At 37.1% G+C, this 14,728-nt stretch overlaps 1 protein-coding gene across 3 annotated transcripts in view; it reads right to left on the bottom strand.

Moving 5' to 3' along the window:
* Positions 1–14,728, bottom strand: part of NFKB1 (nuclear factor kappa B subunit 1) — a 115,605-nt gene that overhangs the window by 36,718 nt on the left and 64,159 nt on the right. For all 3 annotated transcript variants that reach the window (XM_019025812.4, XM_031010114.3, XM_055385418.2), the window contains 4 exons: positions 13,502–13,650; positions 3,600–3,763; positions 1,601–1,759; positions 7–111 (listed from right to left, as the gene is read on the bottom strand). In XM_019025812.4, the coding sequence (XP_018881357.1) occupies positions 7–111; positions 1,601–1,759; positions 3,600–3,763; positions 13,502–13,650 (577 nt within the window). The remainder of the gene's footprint in view (positions 1–6; positions 112–1,600; positions 1,760–3,599; positions 3,764–13,501; positions 13,651–14,728) is intronic.

Here is a 14,728-nt window from a genome sequence, read left to right as displayed (position 1 = left end):
ATTTACCTTTCTGAACTTTGTCACAGAGAAGATAAATTTCCTCCCCTCCAGTCACACATCCAGCTGTCCTGTCCATTCTTACAATTTTCAAGTTGGATGCATTGGGGGCTTCTGTTCCCAGGGGAAAAACAACAAATAACATGATTAATCCTCAGCTCAACAAGCCAGTCCTTTAGGTAGGACCCTCCCCTTAGCACACACAACCAAAACAAAGCTTAAATACATGCTTTCACTAACAAAGTAAATAAAACAAGAATGGCTTCGGAAATTCTCGGAACACTTCTTGGGCATGGGTCATTTATGATCACCAAAACAAATGAGGTAGAAAGCAATAGGTATTTGTTTCTCCCTCTAACACAGAGAGACTGATACAAAAAGAGAAAGAGCTTTTCTGATGTATTGGGAAGTACCAAGCTAATTGATTTCTGGGCTTTCAATGAGGTCAACACTTCAATTCCAAATTTGTTTCCATGATTCTGCTATTATTCTATTTACAAGAGTCCTAAAAACTTTAGGAAAAGTACAGTTTTCTTAAACTACTTACTACCTTTTATTTTACAGGTAAGGAAAATGGGGATGTTATGTTTCTTTTTCCCAAACTAAATTAGGATTCTGTGTGGTGAAGAGGCAAAACTTTCTTGTGGTAATAGCATAAAGCTTCCTTTTTTTTTTTTCTCCAACAGCTGCATTTTAAGGTGATTCTGCGGTATGAGTCTGTATCATTTTATAACCTTTCACTTCCCTTCAAACTTGTTTAAATTAGAGAATTCAGTTAGTTGTTGTACTTGGAGCACAGAGTTTTCCACACAGGCCAAATTCTATAAACTTTCAATGAGTCTGAGTACTATGCTTGCAGGCTTTTTGAAAATACCTGTCTAATCAATCCTATGCATAATCAAACAAGAAAGTTGCATGGTAAATGCTGAAGATTACTGTAAAACTCTTAAAAAGTCCTAGGAACTATAAATTAATATATATATATACATATATATATATTTTTTTTGAGATGGGGTCTCACTATGTTGCTCATGCTGGGCTGAAACTCCATATCCTCCCACCTCAGCCTCCCAAGTAGGTGAGACTACAGGGCATGACGCCAAACCCGGCTTGAAATAGGATTTTGAAGTCACATGCTATCTATGCTACTCATTCATTTAACTTCAAGTTTCTCTCTTGATAAAGCTAGTAACATATGGGAAAGAAAATGGGTAAGAATAATAGTTGTCTTTTATAAACTCCTTTCCAGAGTCCCCCCACCACCAAAGAAAATTGGGATTATTCTCCCTTCTAAAAGTATCAACCATATATCTTTATAGCAAGACATTCATAAATAAGATGAGATGTGACATTTCATGTAAAAGACTAAAAAATGTACATCAAAGGAAAAAGAATTACATGTATTGAGCCCCTCTTAAAATATCTCATTTAACCTGGACATCAACCTTTCAAGCTAGATTTTCCTATTCACATTTTACAGATGATAAAGCTGAGGCTTAAAGTGATTAAGTTACCTTCCCCAGGACTCAGCTAGCAAGTAAATAGCAGGGCAGGGCTGGAAGTCTATTCTTGGTGTGCCCCCTGTTGGAAGTGAAGTACTCACTACTGTCATAGATGGCGTCTGATACCACGGGTTCCAGGCGCCTTGTGAAGCTGCCAGTGCTATCCGGAAGAAAAGCTGTAAACATGAGCCGCACCACGCTGAGGTCCATCTCCTTGGTCTGCTGCAGAGCTGCTTGGCGGATTAGCTCTTTTTCCCGATCTAGGGCCATACAGCACAGTCCATTCATGCCCAGGGAAGTGTGAACATTTAAAAGACCATGCTTTTATAAAGCCCAAATAATGTAAACTTACAATAAAAACCCATTTTCCTCTTTTGAAACTCTTCATATTGCTAATAAAGTATTAAAAACAGTCTCATTTATGTCATCCAATATGAAAGGCATCAAAGAAGACCTGCATTTTCTCCGGATTACAGTAAAAACTCTCTTCCATGTATCAGATCGCCTCCCTCCTCTCCTGTCCTCCCCCCACCTTTCCCTTTCCTCTCTACAATAAGAGTTAAAGGCACACAGGATGTGATGGAATGGAATTGAATAACCCTACTAGGCACCAGCTGTATTGAGAAGTGTGCAAATTATTCTAAAAGCTGTTTGGGCACAGGGATTGAGCTCATTCCACAGTGCCAAGCAGACAGCCTGGCACATAGTAGGTACTCAAAAACAACTTCTGAAGGAACTGAATGACTCAGGGACATCTGTTTCCTTCCCTCCTGCTGGAGTTTTCACGCTGATGGATATAGTCATAATTAAGCTATAATATCATAAAAGGTAGTGATTCAAGAGACAAGTACTACAAGAGAGCTACAAATGAAGTGATGTGGGATTTCAAAGAAGGAGAGAGTTCAGAGGGCTTTGGAGCAGAAGAGGTATTTGCTCTGAATATTGAAAAGGTGGCAGAATTTGAACACATTCATATAAGAGAGTGGATAAAGGCATTCCAGGAAGAGGAGAGAGCAAAAATAGAAAGAATGTGCCAAGGCAGGGAAGTGAGAAATCATGGTGCTCCTACCAAGTAGTAGACTCTGACCTGAAGGGGCAAAACGGGAAATAGATTGGAAATGCAGCCTGAGGCCAGCTCTTGGGAGATCCAAAAAGCCAACTTACAGAATTTGGATTTTGTAGGCAAAACGGAGACACCGAGCAGCAACAGGATACAGAACTTCAGTAATATCTATCTGGCTACAAGATGTAAACTTGATTAGAAGTGGGGAGGGACAGATACCAGGGAGAAGACTACTATAAGTGGAACAATGAAAATGGAATGTAGTGTGGAATGCCAGAGAGCACGGAATGGCTGGACCACAGCCTTGCAGCACAGGCGAGGAGGGGGAGTCAGTGAGGATGGGAAAGTTTTGAGTCTGGGTATCAGAAGATGGAGTATATTTAGTTGAAAACTGATAATCGGTTTTGAATCACATGAGTATGAGATGACGACTGGACGGCCAGAGTAAAGGACAAAATACAAAAGTAGAAATGGGGCATGTGGTGGGACAGGGAATGGGGTTGAAAAAAAAATTTGAGAAAAGGCAAGAAAATGGAAAATCATACAATTTTTATGATAACGATAATAGTTTATAATGTGTCTGCAGAGCCCAAAGAAAGAAAAATGCCTTATAATAAGGTGAGTTGGGGAAGGTAAAACAGAGGTGTTCTTTAGACAAAGTCTTGATTTCTGCATTGGTTTTCGAGAGGGTGAAATGGAAACGGTGGGGCGTTTTTGGTAAAGGAAGACACATACAAAGGTATAAATATGCCTCAGTTATTCAGAGAGCAGAGATGGCGAGAGGAGGAAGCAAGGTGGGCTGGAGATGAGGCTGAAAGTTGCTGGGGCCAGAGAAGGAGGGCTTTGTATGACAGGCTATGGAGCTATAGTTTTTATCCTAGAAGTAGCAGGATGCCATCAAAGGTTTCTGAGCAAGGAAAAGGTGACAGCAGTGTGGGGTAGAGACTGGAAGGGATGCAGATGAACATATAATTCATACAGATGAAAACCAAAGCCTGGACCCCTTGGAGGATCAAGGCCAGGAAAATGATGCTTACCTCCCAGCTGCCGGTCCCCTCCACCTTCTGCTTGCAAATAGGCAAGGTCAGGGTGCACCAAGAGTCCAGGATTATAGCCCCTTATACACGCCTCTGTCATTCGTGCTTCCAGTGTTTCAAATACTTTTTTCTTTGTCACATGAAGTATACCCAGGTTTGCGAAGCTGGAGAAAAAACAGTAACAGCAGCAGCAAAAACAACCAAAAGTTAGGCACTTAATGTCTAGGGAATCTGGCTTCACTTGTAAATTAAAAAAAAATACACAGGCCCTCAATGTTTTACACAAATCTCTTGGGGCTAGACGCATTTCAGAATTTAGGGTATTTTTGATGTTAAAAAGGCAATATATGGCCTATACTGCATATTACATAATACTCTAAGCAGGACGGGGGCACACAATGTAGTCAAACACGTTAGTATTTCCTCAGTGAAATATATAATTGGACTCACCAAATGGAAAAATAAAGACTATAAACAGCTACACATCAGGTCAGATTGGTTTTTACTACCAAATGAGTCTGCAATAAACTTGGAAGAATGTTTTGGTTTTCAGAGCTTATTTGACTTCCCAATTTGATTATGGGAGTGGGAGCATATGTGTCTACATGTCTTAATGAGGAAGTCTTACTGGGTTCATTTTAAAGTATTTTCTATGGGAGCTGTATTAAAAATTCAAAATTCAAAATACTAACAACTTCTTAAGAATAAGAAGAGTATTATATCTGGAATGATTATTTTCCTTTTGAATCGTCCTTGGGTTTCTGAATGGGATTTAAAGTCTACCTATAATCTCATCTTCTCCTGAGTTATCTATAAGGTTGGAATTATTTATGACCATTAGAGTTGTCATCTAAGTATACATGTAAACAGGGATGGAGAATCTTTTATCTCACGAAGGCTACATATTTATAAAACAAAATATGTGATAAGCTTAAAAAGCAATGAAAATGATTTATAAGAAAATATATAAAATGTTCCAGCCATTCACTTTTGAAATTAAAGTACATGAAACAAAGAAGTCTATTCGATAAATATAACAGGCAAACAAAAAAGAACTTTACCAAGGAGATTCATTCACTCAACAAATATTTATGCAGATCCTTATCAGTGCCAGGAAATGTCCTAGATGCTTTTGTCAGCAGTAAAAGAATCTCTACCTTCACTGAATTTATATGTTAGTATGACAACGGAGAAGAAACAAAGAAGTAAATTATATGATACAATTCAGAAGGCAATAAGTGTTATCCAGAAAAATAAGGTAGGAATGAGGAACAGGAGAGGTAGTAGAAAAAAGCATAACATTTTAAAGTAGGGAGAGGTCAGGAAGGACACTCAGTAAAAAGATGACAACTGAGCAAAAACTTGAAGGGAGTGATGGGGAAGACATGAACATATGAATGATGAATGTGGCAAAAGGAACAGTAAGTACAAAATTCCTGCGGTAGGACCACGCCGGTGTTTTCAAAACACAACAAAGGCAAGGAGGTCAATGTAGCTGGAGTGAAATGAGCAAGTTGTCAGAAGTAAGTAAAGAATTCAGAGAGGTAAGCAGGGGGCCAGATCTCTGGCTTTTACTCAGAAAGAAAGAAAGAAAAAAAATTAGTAGAGGAAAGAAAGAGATTTCATGACAACTGGATTGAAGGAAAGAATGAACAAGCTAAGGTAGGAAGCTCAGATAAAGTAGGGAAGAAAATAGGAGTTATAAGGCAGAATGAAATGAGCACTCATACCAGAGGCCCAGAGACAGGTAAGTCACGTGTCCAGGCAGATGAAAAAAGTGGATAGCTAAGACACAGAACAGAAAATATACCACTAGAAAATAAGCTCCTTGAAGGCAGAGATCTCTAGTCCCTAGAACAACGCCTGACATATGAGTGTTTAATAAGTATCTGTTGATAAAGGAATGCATGAATTAATACAGCACAGAAAAATATGCAACATGACATACTTATATGCATAGAAGCATAGGCAGTTTTTCAGAAACAATACCTGTATCTTTTGGCCCCTTCAGCCTTACTCCCACATAGAACTTCCCTAACTGCAGGAAAATGGGGTTATCTCCTTTGTAATAGCAATGATAAACATCTGTGTAGCATCTTACACTTTACTGTCAATAATATGCTTTTCATGTATATTGCCTAATCTAGTCCCTGTGAGAAAAACATCATCCTTATTAATTTATTATGTGAATAATGAAGGATTTACTCTGGTTAACAAATGAAACAGTACAGAAGTCAGTCTTCTGCTTCAGGTAACGATAGAGTAAAACAGACTGGATTGAACCTTAAATATCTAAAATACATGAAGAAATGGTTTTTAGACACTAGAAAACAGGCAGCACAGAACAGTAATCTTTAAGAAAAGGGAAATAAATAAGGTGAACCCTGTAATTACTCTGGCTTAATGCCTAGAGAGTCCCAGGCTGCAACACAGGAAGGAGGAACCCCAACAGAGCCTGGCAGTCTCTGAGGTTGAGGAGACACAGTTAAATATTGGAGGAAGCCAAGGAGGCTAAAACTCACAAGCAGAGTACCGGAGAGGAAGAAACCGCAAACAGAGATACACTCAGAGATCACTGGAGTCTTCAGCTGAGTGCTGTGTGTGAGGAAATATGTCAAAGCTGGGAAAAGAACCACCACAGAGGTGGAGGCAGAAAAATTATTGTAACACATATGGGGCTGGAATAGTTCAAGAAATCTTGTAATACATGGAGCATCAGGTTGAAAATTCAGAAAGGTACTGCCTTAGCAATGATGTCAAATTAACCCTAGAGGAAAGGTTTCTCTGGTCTCTCTGATAAAGCTTAAAAGTAAGTTTAGAAAGAATCAAAAGAATCAAACTGTTCCCAAATTTAACTTCATCCCAATCCTCAAATGTATTTAAAAGCACACCAAAAAAAAAAAAAAAAAAAAAGGAATCCAAGACTTAACGACACAAAATTCAAAATACCTGTCATCCAATAAAAAACTAACAGGCATGGAAAGAAATAGAAAAATATAATTCATAATTAGGACAAAAACTAAACAAAAATAGATCCAGAAGACAGAATTTGTACACAAGTACATTGAATAGCTATTATATATTCCATATGATCAGAAAAAGAAGAAAGCATTGGTGTGTTAAGGAGTAACATGGCAGATATGAAAAAAAAGACCCCAAACAAACCTATAGAAATTGAAAATTACAATGTCTAAGAGGAAATAATACACTAGATGGAATTAAGAACATATTAGACACTACAGACAAAAATAGTGGTGAACGTGCAGACACAGTAATAAAACTTTCCAAAATGAAAGAGAAAAAAAAGATTTTTTAAAAAACAGGTCATCAGTGAGCTGTGGGACAATTTCAAATAGCCAAATATATGTGCAACTGGGGTTCCAGAAGAAGATGAAGAGGAGTGGACAGAAAAAATATTTGAAAAAATAATGGCCAAAAAGTTTTAAAACATACTAAATATATAAACCCAGAGATCTAAGGATCTCGATGAACCCCAAGCACAAGCAACATGAAGGAAACTATGCTAATATCCATATAATCAAATTGCTTAAAATGAGTGAGGAAGAGAAAATCTGAAAAGCTGCTAGAGAGAAAAAAAATTATATACAGAGAAACAAAGATTAGATTGACAGGTGACTTCTTGGAAACAAGGCAAATCAGAAGACAGTGGAACAACATAGTTTAAGGATGTGAAAGAATAATACTGTCAACCTATAATTCTTTTTTTTTGAGACGGAGTTTCCTTCTTGTTGTGCAGGCCGGAGTGCAATTGTGCGATCTCGGCTCACCGCAACCTCTGCCTCCCAGGTTCAAGTGATTCTCCTGCCTCGGCCTCTCGAGTAGCTGGGATTACAGGCATGCACCACCATGCCTGGCTAATTTTGTATTTTTAGTAGAGACGGGGTTTCTCCATGTTGGTCAGGTTGGTCTTGAACTCCTGACCTCAGGTGACCTGCCCGCCTCGGCCTTCCAAAGTGCTGGGATTTCAGGCGTGAGCCACTGCGCCCGGCCTGTCTACCTAAAATTCTATACTCTTCAAAATATCTTTGAAAAACAAAGATAAAATAAAAAACTATGAAAACATACACCTACTGAAAGAATTAATCAGCATCAGATCAGCAGTATAATAAAAGGAAGTGCCTGAGGCAGAAGAAAATGATACCAGATAGAAATTTTGACCTAAGAAACAGAATGAAGAGCACTGCGAATGATAAATACGTGGTTAAATATAAACACCTTTTTTTCTGATTTAAAAAGTTTCTTTAAAAGATAAGTGACTGTTTAAGATACTTTTCAAGAGAAGACACACATGCCACCAACAAACATATGGAAAAAGCTCACTAGAGAAACGCAAATTAAAACACAATGAGATATGATCTCACACCTGTCAGAATGGCTTTTATTAAAAAGTCAAAAGATAACAGATGCTGGCATGGCTGTGGAGAAGAGGGTACATTTATATACTGCTGGTGGGAGTGCAAATTAGTTCAGCCACTGTGGAAGCAGTGTGGTGCTTTTTCTTTTTTATTTTTGCCCTTGTAAACTTGCTTATTTTTTTATTATTTTTTATTATACTTTAAGTTCTAGGGTACATGTGCACAACGTGCAGGTTTGTTACATATGTATACATGTGCCATGTTGGTGTGCTGCACCCAGTAACTCGGCATTTACATTAGGTATATCTCCTAATGCTATCCCTCCCCCCACCCCACCACAGGCCCAGGGGTGTGATATTCCCCACCCTGTGTCCAAGTGTTCTCATTGTTCAATTTCCACCTATGAGTGAGAACATGCAGTGTTTGGTTTTCTGTCCTTGCGACAGTTTGCTCAGAATGATGGTTTCCAGCTTCACCCACGTCCCTACAAAGGACATGAACTCATCCTTTCTTATGGCTGCATAGTATTCCATGATGTATATATGCCACATTTTCTTAATCCAGTTTATCACTGACGGACATTTGGGTTGGTTCCAAGTCTTTGCTATTGTGAATAGTGCCGCAATAAACATAAGTGTGCATGTGTCTTTATAGCAGCATGATTTATAAACCTTTGGGTATATACCCAGTAATGGGATGGCTGGGTCAAATGGCATTTCTAGTTCTAGATCCTTGAGGAATCACCACACTGTCTTCCACAATGGCTGAACTAGTTTACAGTCCCACCAACAGTGTAAAAGTGTTCCTATTTCTCCACATCCTCTCCAGCACCTGTTGTTTCCTGACTTTTTAATGATTGCCATTCTAACTGGTGTGAGATGGTATCTCATTGTGGTTTTGATTGGCATTTCTCTGATGGCCAGTGATAATGAGAGCATTTTTTCATGTGTCTTTTGGCTGCATAAATGTCTTCTTTTGAGAAGTCTCTGTTCATATCCTTTGCCCACTTTTTGATGGGGTTGTTTGATTTTTTCTTGTAAATTTATTTAAGTTCTTTATAGATTCTGGATATTAGCCCTTTGTCAGATGGATAGATTGTAAAAATTTTCTCCCATTCTGTAGGTTGCCTGTTCACTCTGATGGTAGTTTCTTTTGCTGTACAGAAGCTCTTTAATTAGATCCCATTTGTCAATTTTGGCTTTTGTTGCCATTGCTTTTGGTGTTTTAGTCATGAAGTCTTTGCCCATGCCCATGTGCTGAATGGTATTGCCTAGGTTTTCTTCTAGGGTTTTTATGGTTTTAGATATAACATTTAAGTCTTTAATCCATCTTGAATTAATTTTTGTATAAGGTGTAAGGAAGGGATCCAGTTTCAGCTTTCTACATATGGCTAGCCAGTTTTCCCAGCACCATTTATTAAATAGGAATCCTTTCCCCATTGCTTGTTTTTCTCAGGTTTGTCAAAGATCAGATAGTTGTAGATGTGCGGTATTATTTCTGAGGGCTCTGTTCTGTTCCATTGGTCTATATCTCTGTTTTGGTACCAGTACCATGCTGTTTTGGTTACTGTAGCCTTGTAGTATAGTTTGAAGTCAGGTAGTGTGATGCCTCCAGCTTTGTTCTTTTGGCTTAGGATTGTCTTGGCAATGCAGGCTCTTTTTTGGTTCCATATGAACTTGAAAGTAGTTTTTTCCAATTCTGTGAAGAAAGTCATTGGTAGCTTGATGGGCATGGCATTGAATGTATAAATTACCTTGGGCAGTATGGCCATTTTCACAATATTGATTCTTCCTATCCATGAGCATGGAATGTTCTTCCATTAGTTTGTGTCCTCTTTTATTTCATTAAGCAGGGGTTTGTAGTTCTCCTTGAAGAGGTCCTTCACATCCCCTGTAAGTTGGATTCCTAGGTATTTTATTCTCTTTGAAGCAATTGTGAATGGGAGTTCACTCATGATTTGGCTCTCTGTTTGTCTGTTATTGGTGTATAGGAATGCTTGTGATTTTTGCACATTGATTTTGTAGCAGTGTGGTGATTTTTCAAAGAGCTAAAAATAGAACTACCATTTGACCCAGCAATCCCACTGTTGGGTACACAACCAAAGGAATATAAATCATTCTACTGTAAAGACACATGCATGTTAATGTTCACTGCAGCAGTATCCACAATAGCAAAGACATGGAATCAACCTAAATTCCCTATCAATAACATAAATAAATAAAGAAAATGTGGTACATATATACCATGGAATACTATGCAGCCATAAAAAAGAATAAGATCATATGTTTTGCAGGAACATGGATGGAGCTAGAGGCCACTGTCCTTAGCAAACTAATGCAGGAACAGAAAAACAAATACTGCATGTTCTCACTTGTAAGTGGGAGCTAAATGATGAGAACTCATGGACAAAAAGGGGAACAACAGACACTGAAGAAGGCCTTGTTTCTCCTCTGTATTTTGATATTTATGTATCCACTCCTAGTGCTTACCAGTTGGTATATGCTATATGTATTAATTGGAAAAAAATTCCATGTCTCTAAACTGCCAGAAAGCAGAGAGAGTGTGGTGATTACTGGTAAGTGAACTGGTCTAAAGCAAAGTCAAGGAACACAGATATTTTCCATGGAATAAAAATGTCAAAGAACTAAAATATGTTGAAACAAATTGTTGATATTCAGGGTTTAAAATAAAACACCAAACTAAGATTATTATTATTATTTTTTACCAAGAAAGGCAGTAAAGGCTAATTATATAAATGAATTTAAAAAAAGACAAAATTAAAGCTAACTTAAAAAAATATTAAAATGACAAATCCCCTACATTACAGCAACCAAACCAGAATCAAGACTTGGCTATTTAAAACATGAATATTTATAACATAGATAAAATCCTTTTGAAAGTAGAAACTAAGTTTATTAAGAATTCATACTGAGGGAAAGGTGAAGATAAACACTCCAAAGAAAGTAATTCTTTTGGTTTTGACAATTTAAAAGTTATTTGTCTTCTCATTGCCATTTTTTAGATATCTTTTTTGGTATGTTGGATTAGTGCCTTGTTTGTGAATCTATACTCTTTGCCTAATCTGTATTATTGAAAACAAGCTATCTTAGCTTCATTTCTAGTATTGACAAGTCTAAGACATAATTTTGGCTATCTTCCTAAGTTTCTCTATGTGATACTCTTATCTACAAGTCAGAACTAAATACTAATAATCAATGTCATACCATAAATATGTGTGTGGCAAGTGTGCTCATGTTATTTCATAATATTACGTAATGTTAGTTCAGTCCAGAATTCTGGAGATGTAAACGGCCTAAAGATAAGATTCTGTAGTGAAACTCTCTCATTTTATGAGGGAAGACATTAAGGTCCCCAAGAAGTCATGTAACTTGCCCCCAGTCCTCTGTTGAGAGCAACAGTACTGGGAATAAAATACTGGTTTCCAGAATGCTAGCACGATGTTCTTTCTACATAAATGCAATAAGTTTTGACATTGAAAATCTTAAAAATGTATATATAGAGAGAGATAGAAACGAATTATGAAGGAAATAGTGTATTTTGGGAAACATCGTAAGCAAAAATTTCTCAGCTAAAAATCAAATTAGAAAGTGAGTACTGACTTTTCATAGGAAACACTAAAAACGTTAAGACTACTGAGTCTATTGTAACTCTCAAGTGGCATCTTGATTAAATTTCTCACTGAAATTATATAGGGTTAGAAAATCTCACTGCTCTACAACCAGACATCATAATGATCAAACTCAGGAGCTGAGATGCTCAAAATGTTTGTTGAATGAATGAATGACTGATGAGTTCTCCCAACTACTAAGCCCACACCCCACTGCACTACAAGAGTGAAAGAATCCCTCACTTTCCTTAGAAACAATTTACTTCTATTCCCGCTTTAAGGTCTCAAATTTAAATAACCATTAGTTCTTTCTAAAATCCTGAAAGATTACTAAAGCAAACCACAGAAACACCAAATTATAGACACCATACTGGAGGTTTTATAATAATAAATATTAGTAGAAAACTTCATCTAAAATTTCCTCTAAAGGATATGATTATAATAGGGATTAAACAAGACCAAAGAAAATAAACACTTCAAACTGACAGAACCCTACTGGAATAAATCTGCAGAAACACTAAGTGATCAATTAGTCTAAAACTGTGATAATTAGCCTGCATTTCAAAGCTCTCCTAGGTCAATCAGGAACTGGAAGGGTATTCCACAACACATGATGAACAAACTGTGACATACAACAGGAGACACGCAAGTCTTTCAAGAGGATGTTGAAACAAGTTCATATAAAGCACACTTTAATTTTTCAAATCAATTTAAGCTTCTTCCTTCAATCTAGAGTCTTTTTTTTTCTAACATCAAAAGAATCCGATTTTAGTGACTTAAAAGAAAGCTCTCTTTCTAGGTTTTTCACACTTAAATATTTTCACAGTCAAACAAAGAAATACCTAGGAACATGAAAGCACAACCTCCAAAATAACAACCAATTTGAAACTTGATCGGAATTCAAAGCCTGAAATGCAACCATCAGCTTAATTATAGTTGATTTAAACAATTCCTTTCTTTTGAGTGAATAAGCCAGATTAACTGGGATTTCAGCATAAACTATTTAAACCAGGATTAGAAAACCCTGAAAAATGTTTTTAAAAATTAAACAAAATTAAAAATTTCTTCTTTTGCATTTAAGGACTTCCAAAGAAAGACTTAAAACAACAATTTTTAGAATTATTGATTGCACATATCAGTTTGTATTGTGTGCTACACTATTATTCTGTGTGCTATTTTAGTGTATTAGGAAGATGAAAATACATGTTTTTTAGCATAATAAATATGTCTTATTTAAAAGCTTAATTCTTTTGGATTGAAATTACTTCTATAAAACTTCATTCATTAAAAATTGCTTGTTTTATTTGATCAACCCTTAAATGAATATGTCATTTTTTATTTACATTTCAAGCCTAATGAATGCCAAAATACATTTGCATTCCTTGGCTTCTTATCTGTGCATTACTTTCTAAGCAGCAGAGAGCTGAAATGATATTTATGCATTCACTTAAAGCCCTACATATTCACACCATAAATCCACTGAAGAAATCATCAAGAATGTAAAAATATACATAAAGTGATGATTTCTGCTATAGTTATGTTTCTTTAAATTTGTCCTTATCTTTATTTCTAGGAGAAAAAAAATTAATAGTGGCACAAATACCTTGCAGGTCAAGTGACCACATATAAGTGATCATCCAAATTGGGCCACCTTTAAGAGTACAAGAGGGTGCTATAAACAATTAGGTCAGGTGCAAACCGGGCTGTCTCAAGCAAATCCAGACATGTGGTCACCTTACTTCCTGGAGTCCAAATGAAAGCACAAGTTTACACAGTTTTTTGAGGTCATCTGAGGGTCTCAGAAAGGTCCCTAATGAAAGGGGCCTGTTCATTCTAAGTTCCTGCATCCCATATTCTATCTGTTCCTACCTTCCACAGCCTCATATACCCCTACTTACCCGACCACCATGTCCTTGGGTCCAGCAGTTACAGTGCAGATCCCATCCTCACAGTGTTTTCCCACCAGGCTGTGGGCATGCAGGTGGATATTTTTTCCATTTGTGACCAACTGAACAATAACCTTTGCTGGTCCCACATAGTTGCAGATCTATATAAGAAGCACATTCCAAAAGTTAGCACATCTGACTCTCCAGCAACATGGAAACATGTTTATGATAAGCCAGTAAGTATAAAAAGTACAATATAAAGTTATTCATATATGTATATACATGATTACAGCCCTGTTTTTAAAAGTATGTGATGAACAAATGACAGGGTGGAAGTAAATGAAAATGTTAATGGTGGTTGTTTTGTGTAGTGGGAAGATACACTCCAAGAAGCATGCCACTTAAAATACAATATGTATTGTGAAAGCTGGAGCAACACATCTTAGAGGATGCTGTGTTGTCATGAAGCCTCCTTTCCTATTAACCAAGAACATGCCTTCCTCTGCATCCGCATCAAAATTCTTGGTCACAAAAGCTGGGTAAATGATTGATGAGAAAGAAACTGGTGGTTGATGGAAATCAAAGGAAGAAGGCAGGTAAGCAGAAACAGTCCATCCTAACTCTGTGCCATGTGATTAGACAGGAGAATCTTGCCAGGGACCTGGTTCTGAAGTTTGGCTATAAACACTCAAGCCTGAGGACTTGGCCTCCAGTCATCTCTTAGAAAACCTGAGCCTTCAGTAGCCCTCTCTGACTTCTGATAATTGAGTTACATATGCTCAGGTCATAGTAAGTTTCTTCAATTCAAAAAAGTGTACTCCTTAAGTACAAATCCTTAGATTTCACCCCTGTTTGCTGTTGCTTGATAAAATTAGAGTTTTCTATTTAAAGTAATTTATTTCTTATTGGTATGTCTTTAAAATGATGACAATAGCAATAAAAAGGAAATAGCATGGAGATAATGACATTTTTAGCAAAAAACACTTAGATATCCTCTTTCTTCTTCTTAGTCACCTAGTCCCTGTAGTAGACTGGATTCGTTCCTTGAGAAAGTGCCAAGACTAAAGTCACACTAACATAACAGAAAAGACCTTATTTTAACCCTCTTAAATCCTATCAAGTCAGAGCCCTGTGATAAATTCAGCTAAATACTTGGAAATGCACTATAATCTCCTCACAAGATGAACTACTGTCCTGGTTTGCCTAGGACTGAGGGGTTTTCTGGGACACAGGGTTTTT

This window comes from Gorilla gorilla, chromosome 3 (assembly GCF_029281585.2).
Source record: "Gorilla gorilla gorilla isolate KB3781 chromosome 3, NHGRI_mGorGor1-v2.1_pri, whole genome shotgun sequence".
Taxonomy (NCBI): Eukaryota; Metazoa; Chordata; class Mammalia; order Primates; family Hominidae; genus Gorilla; species Gorilla gorilla.
Note: the sequence above shows the minus strand (reverse complement) of the source record. Positions and strands in the feature narration are given on the sequence as shown.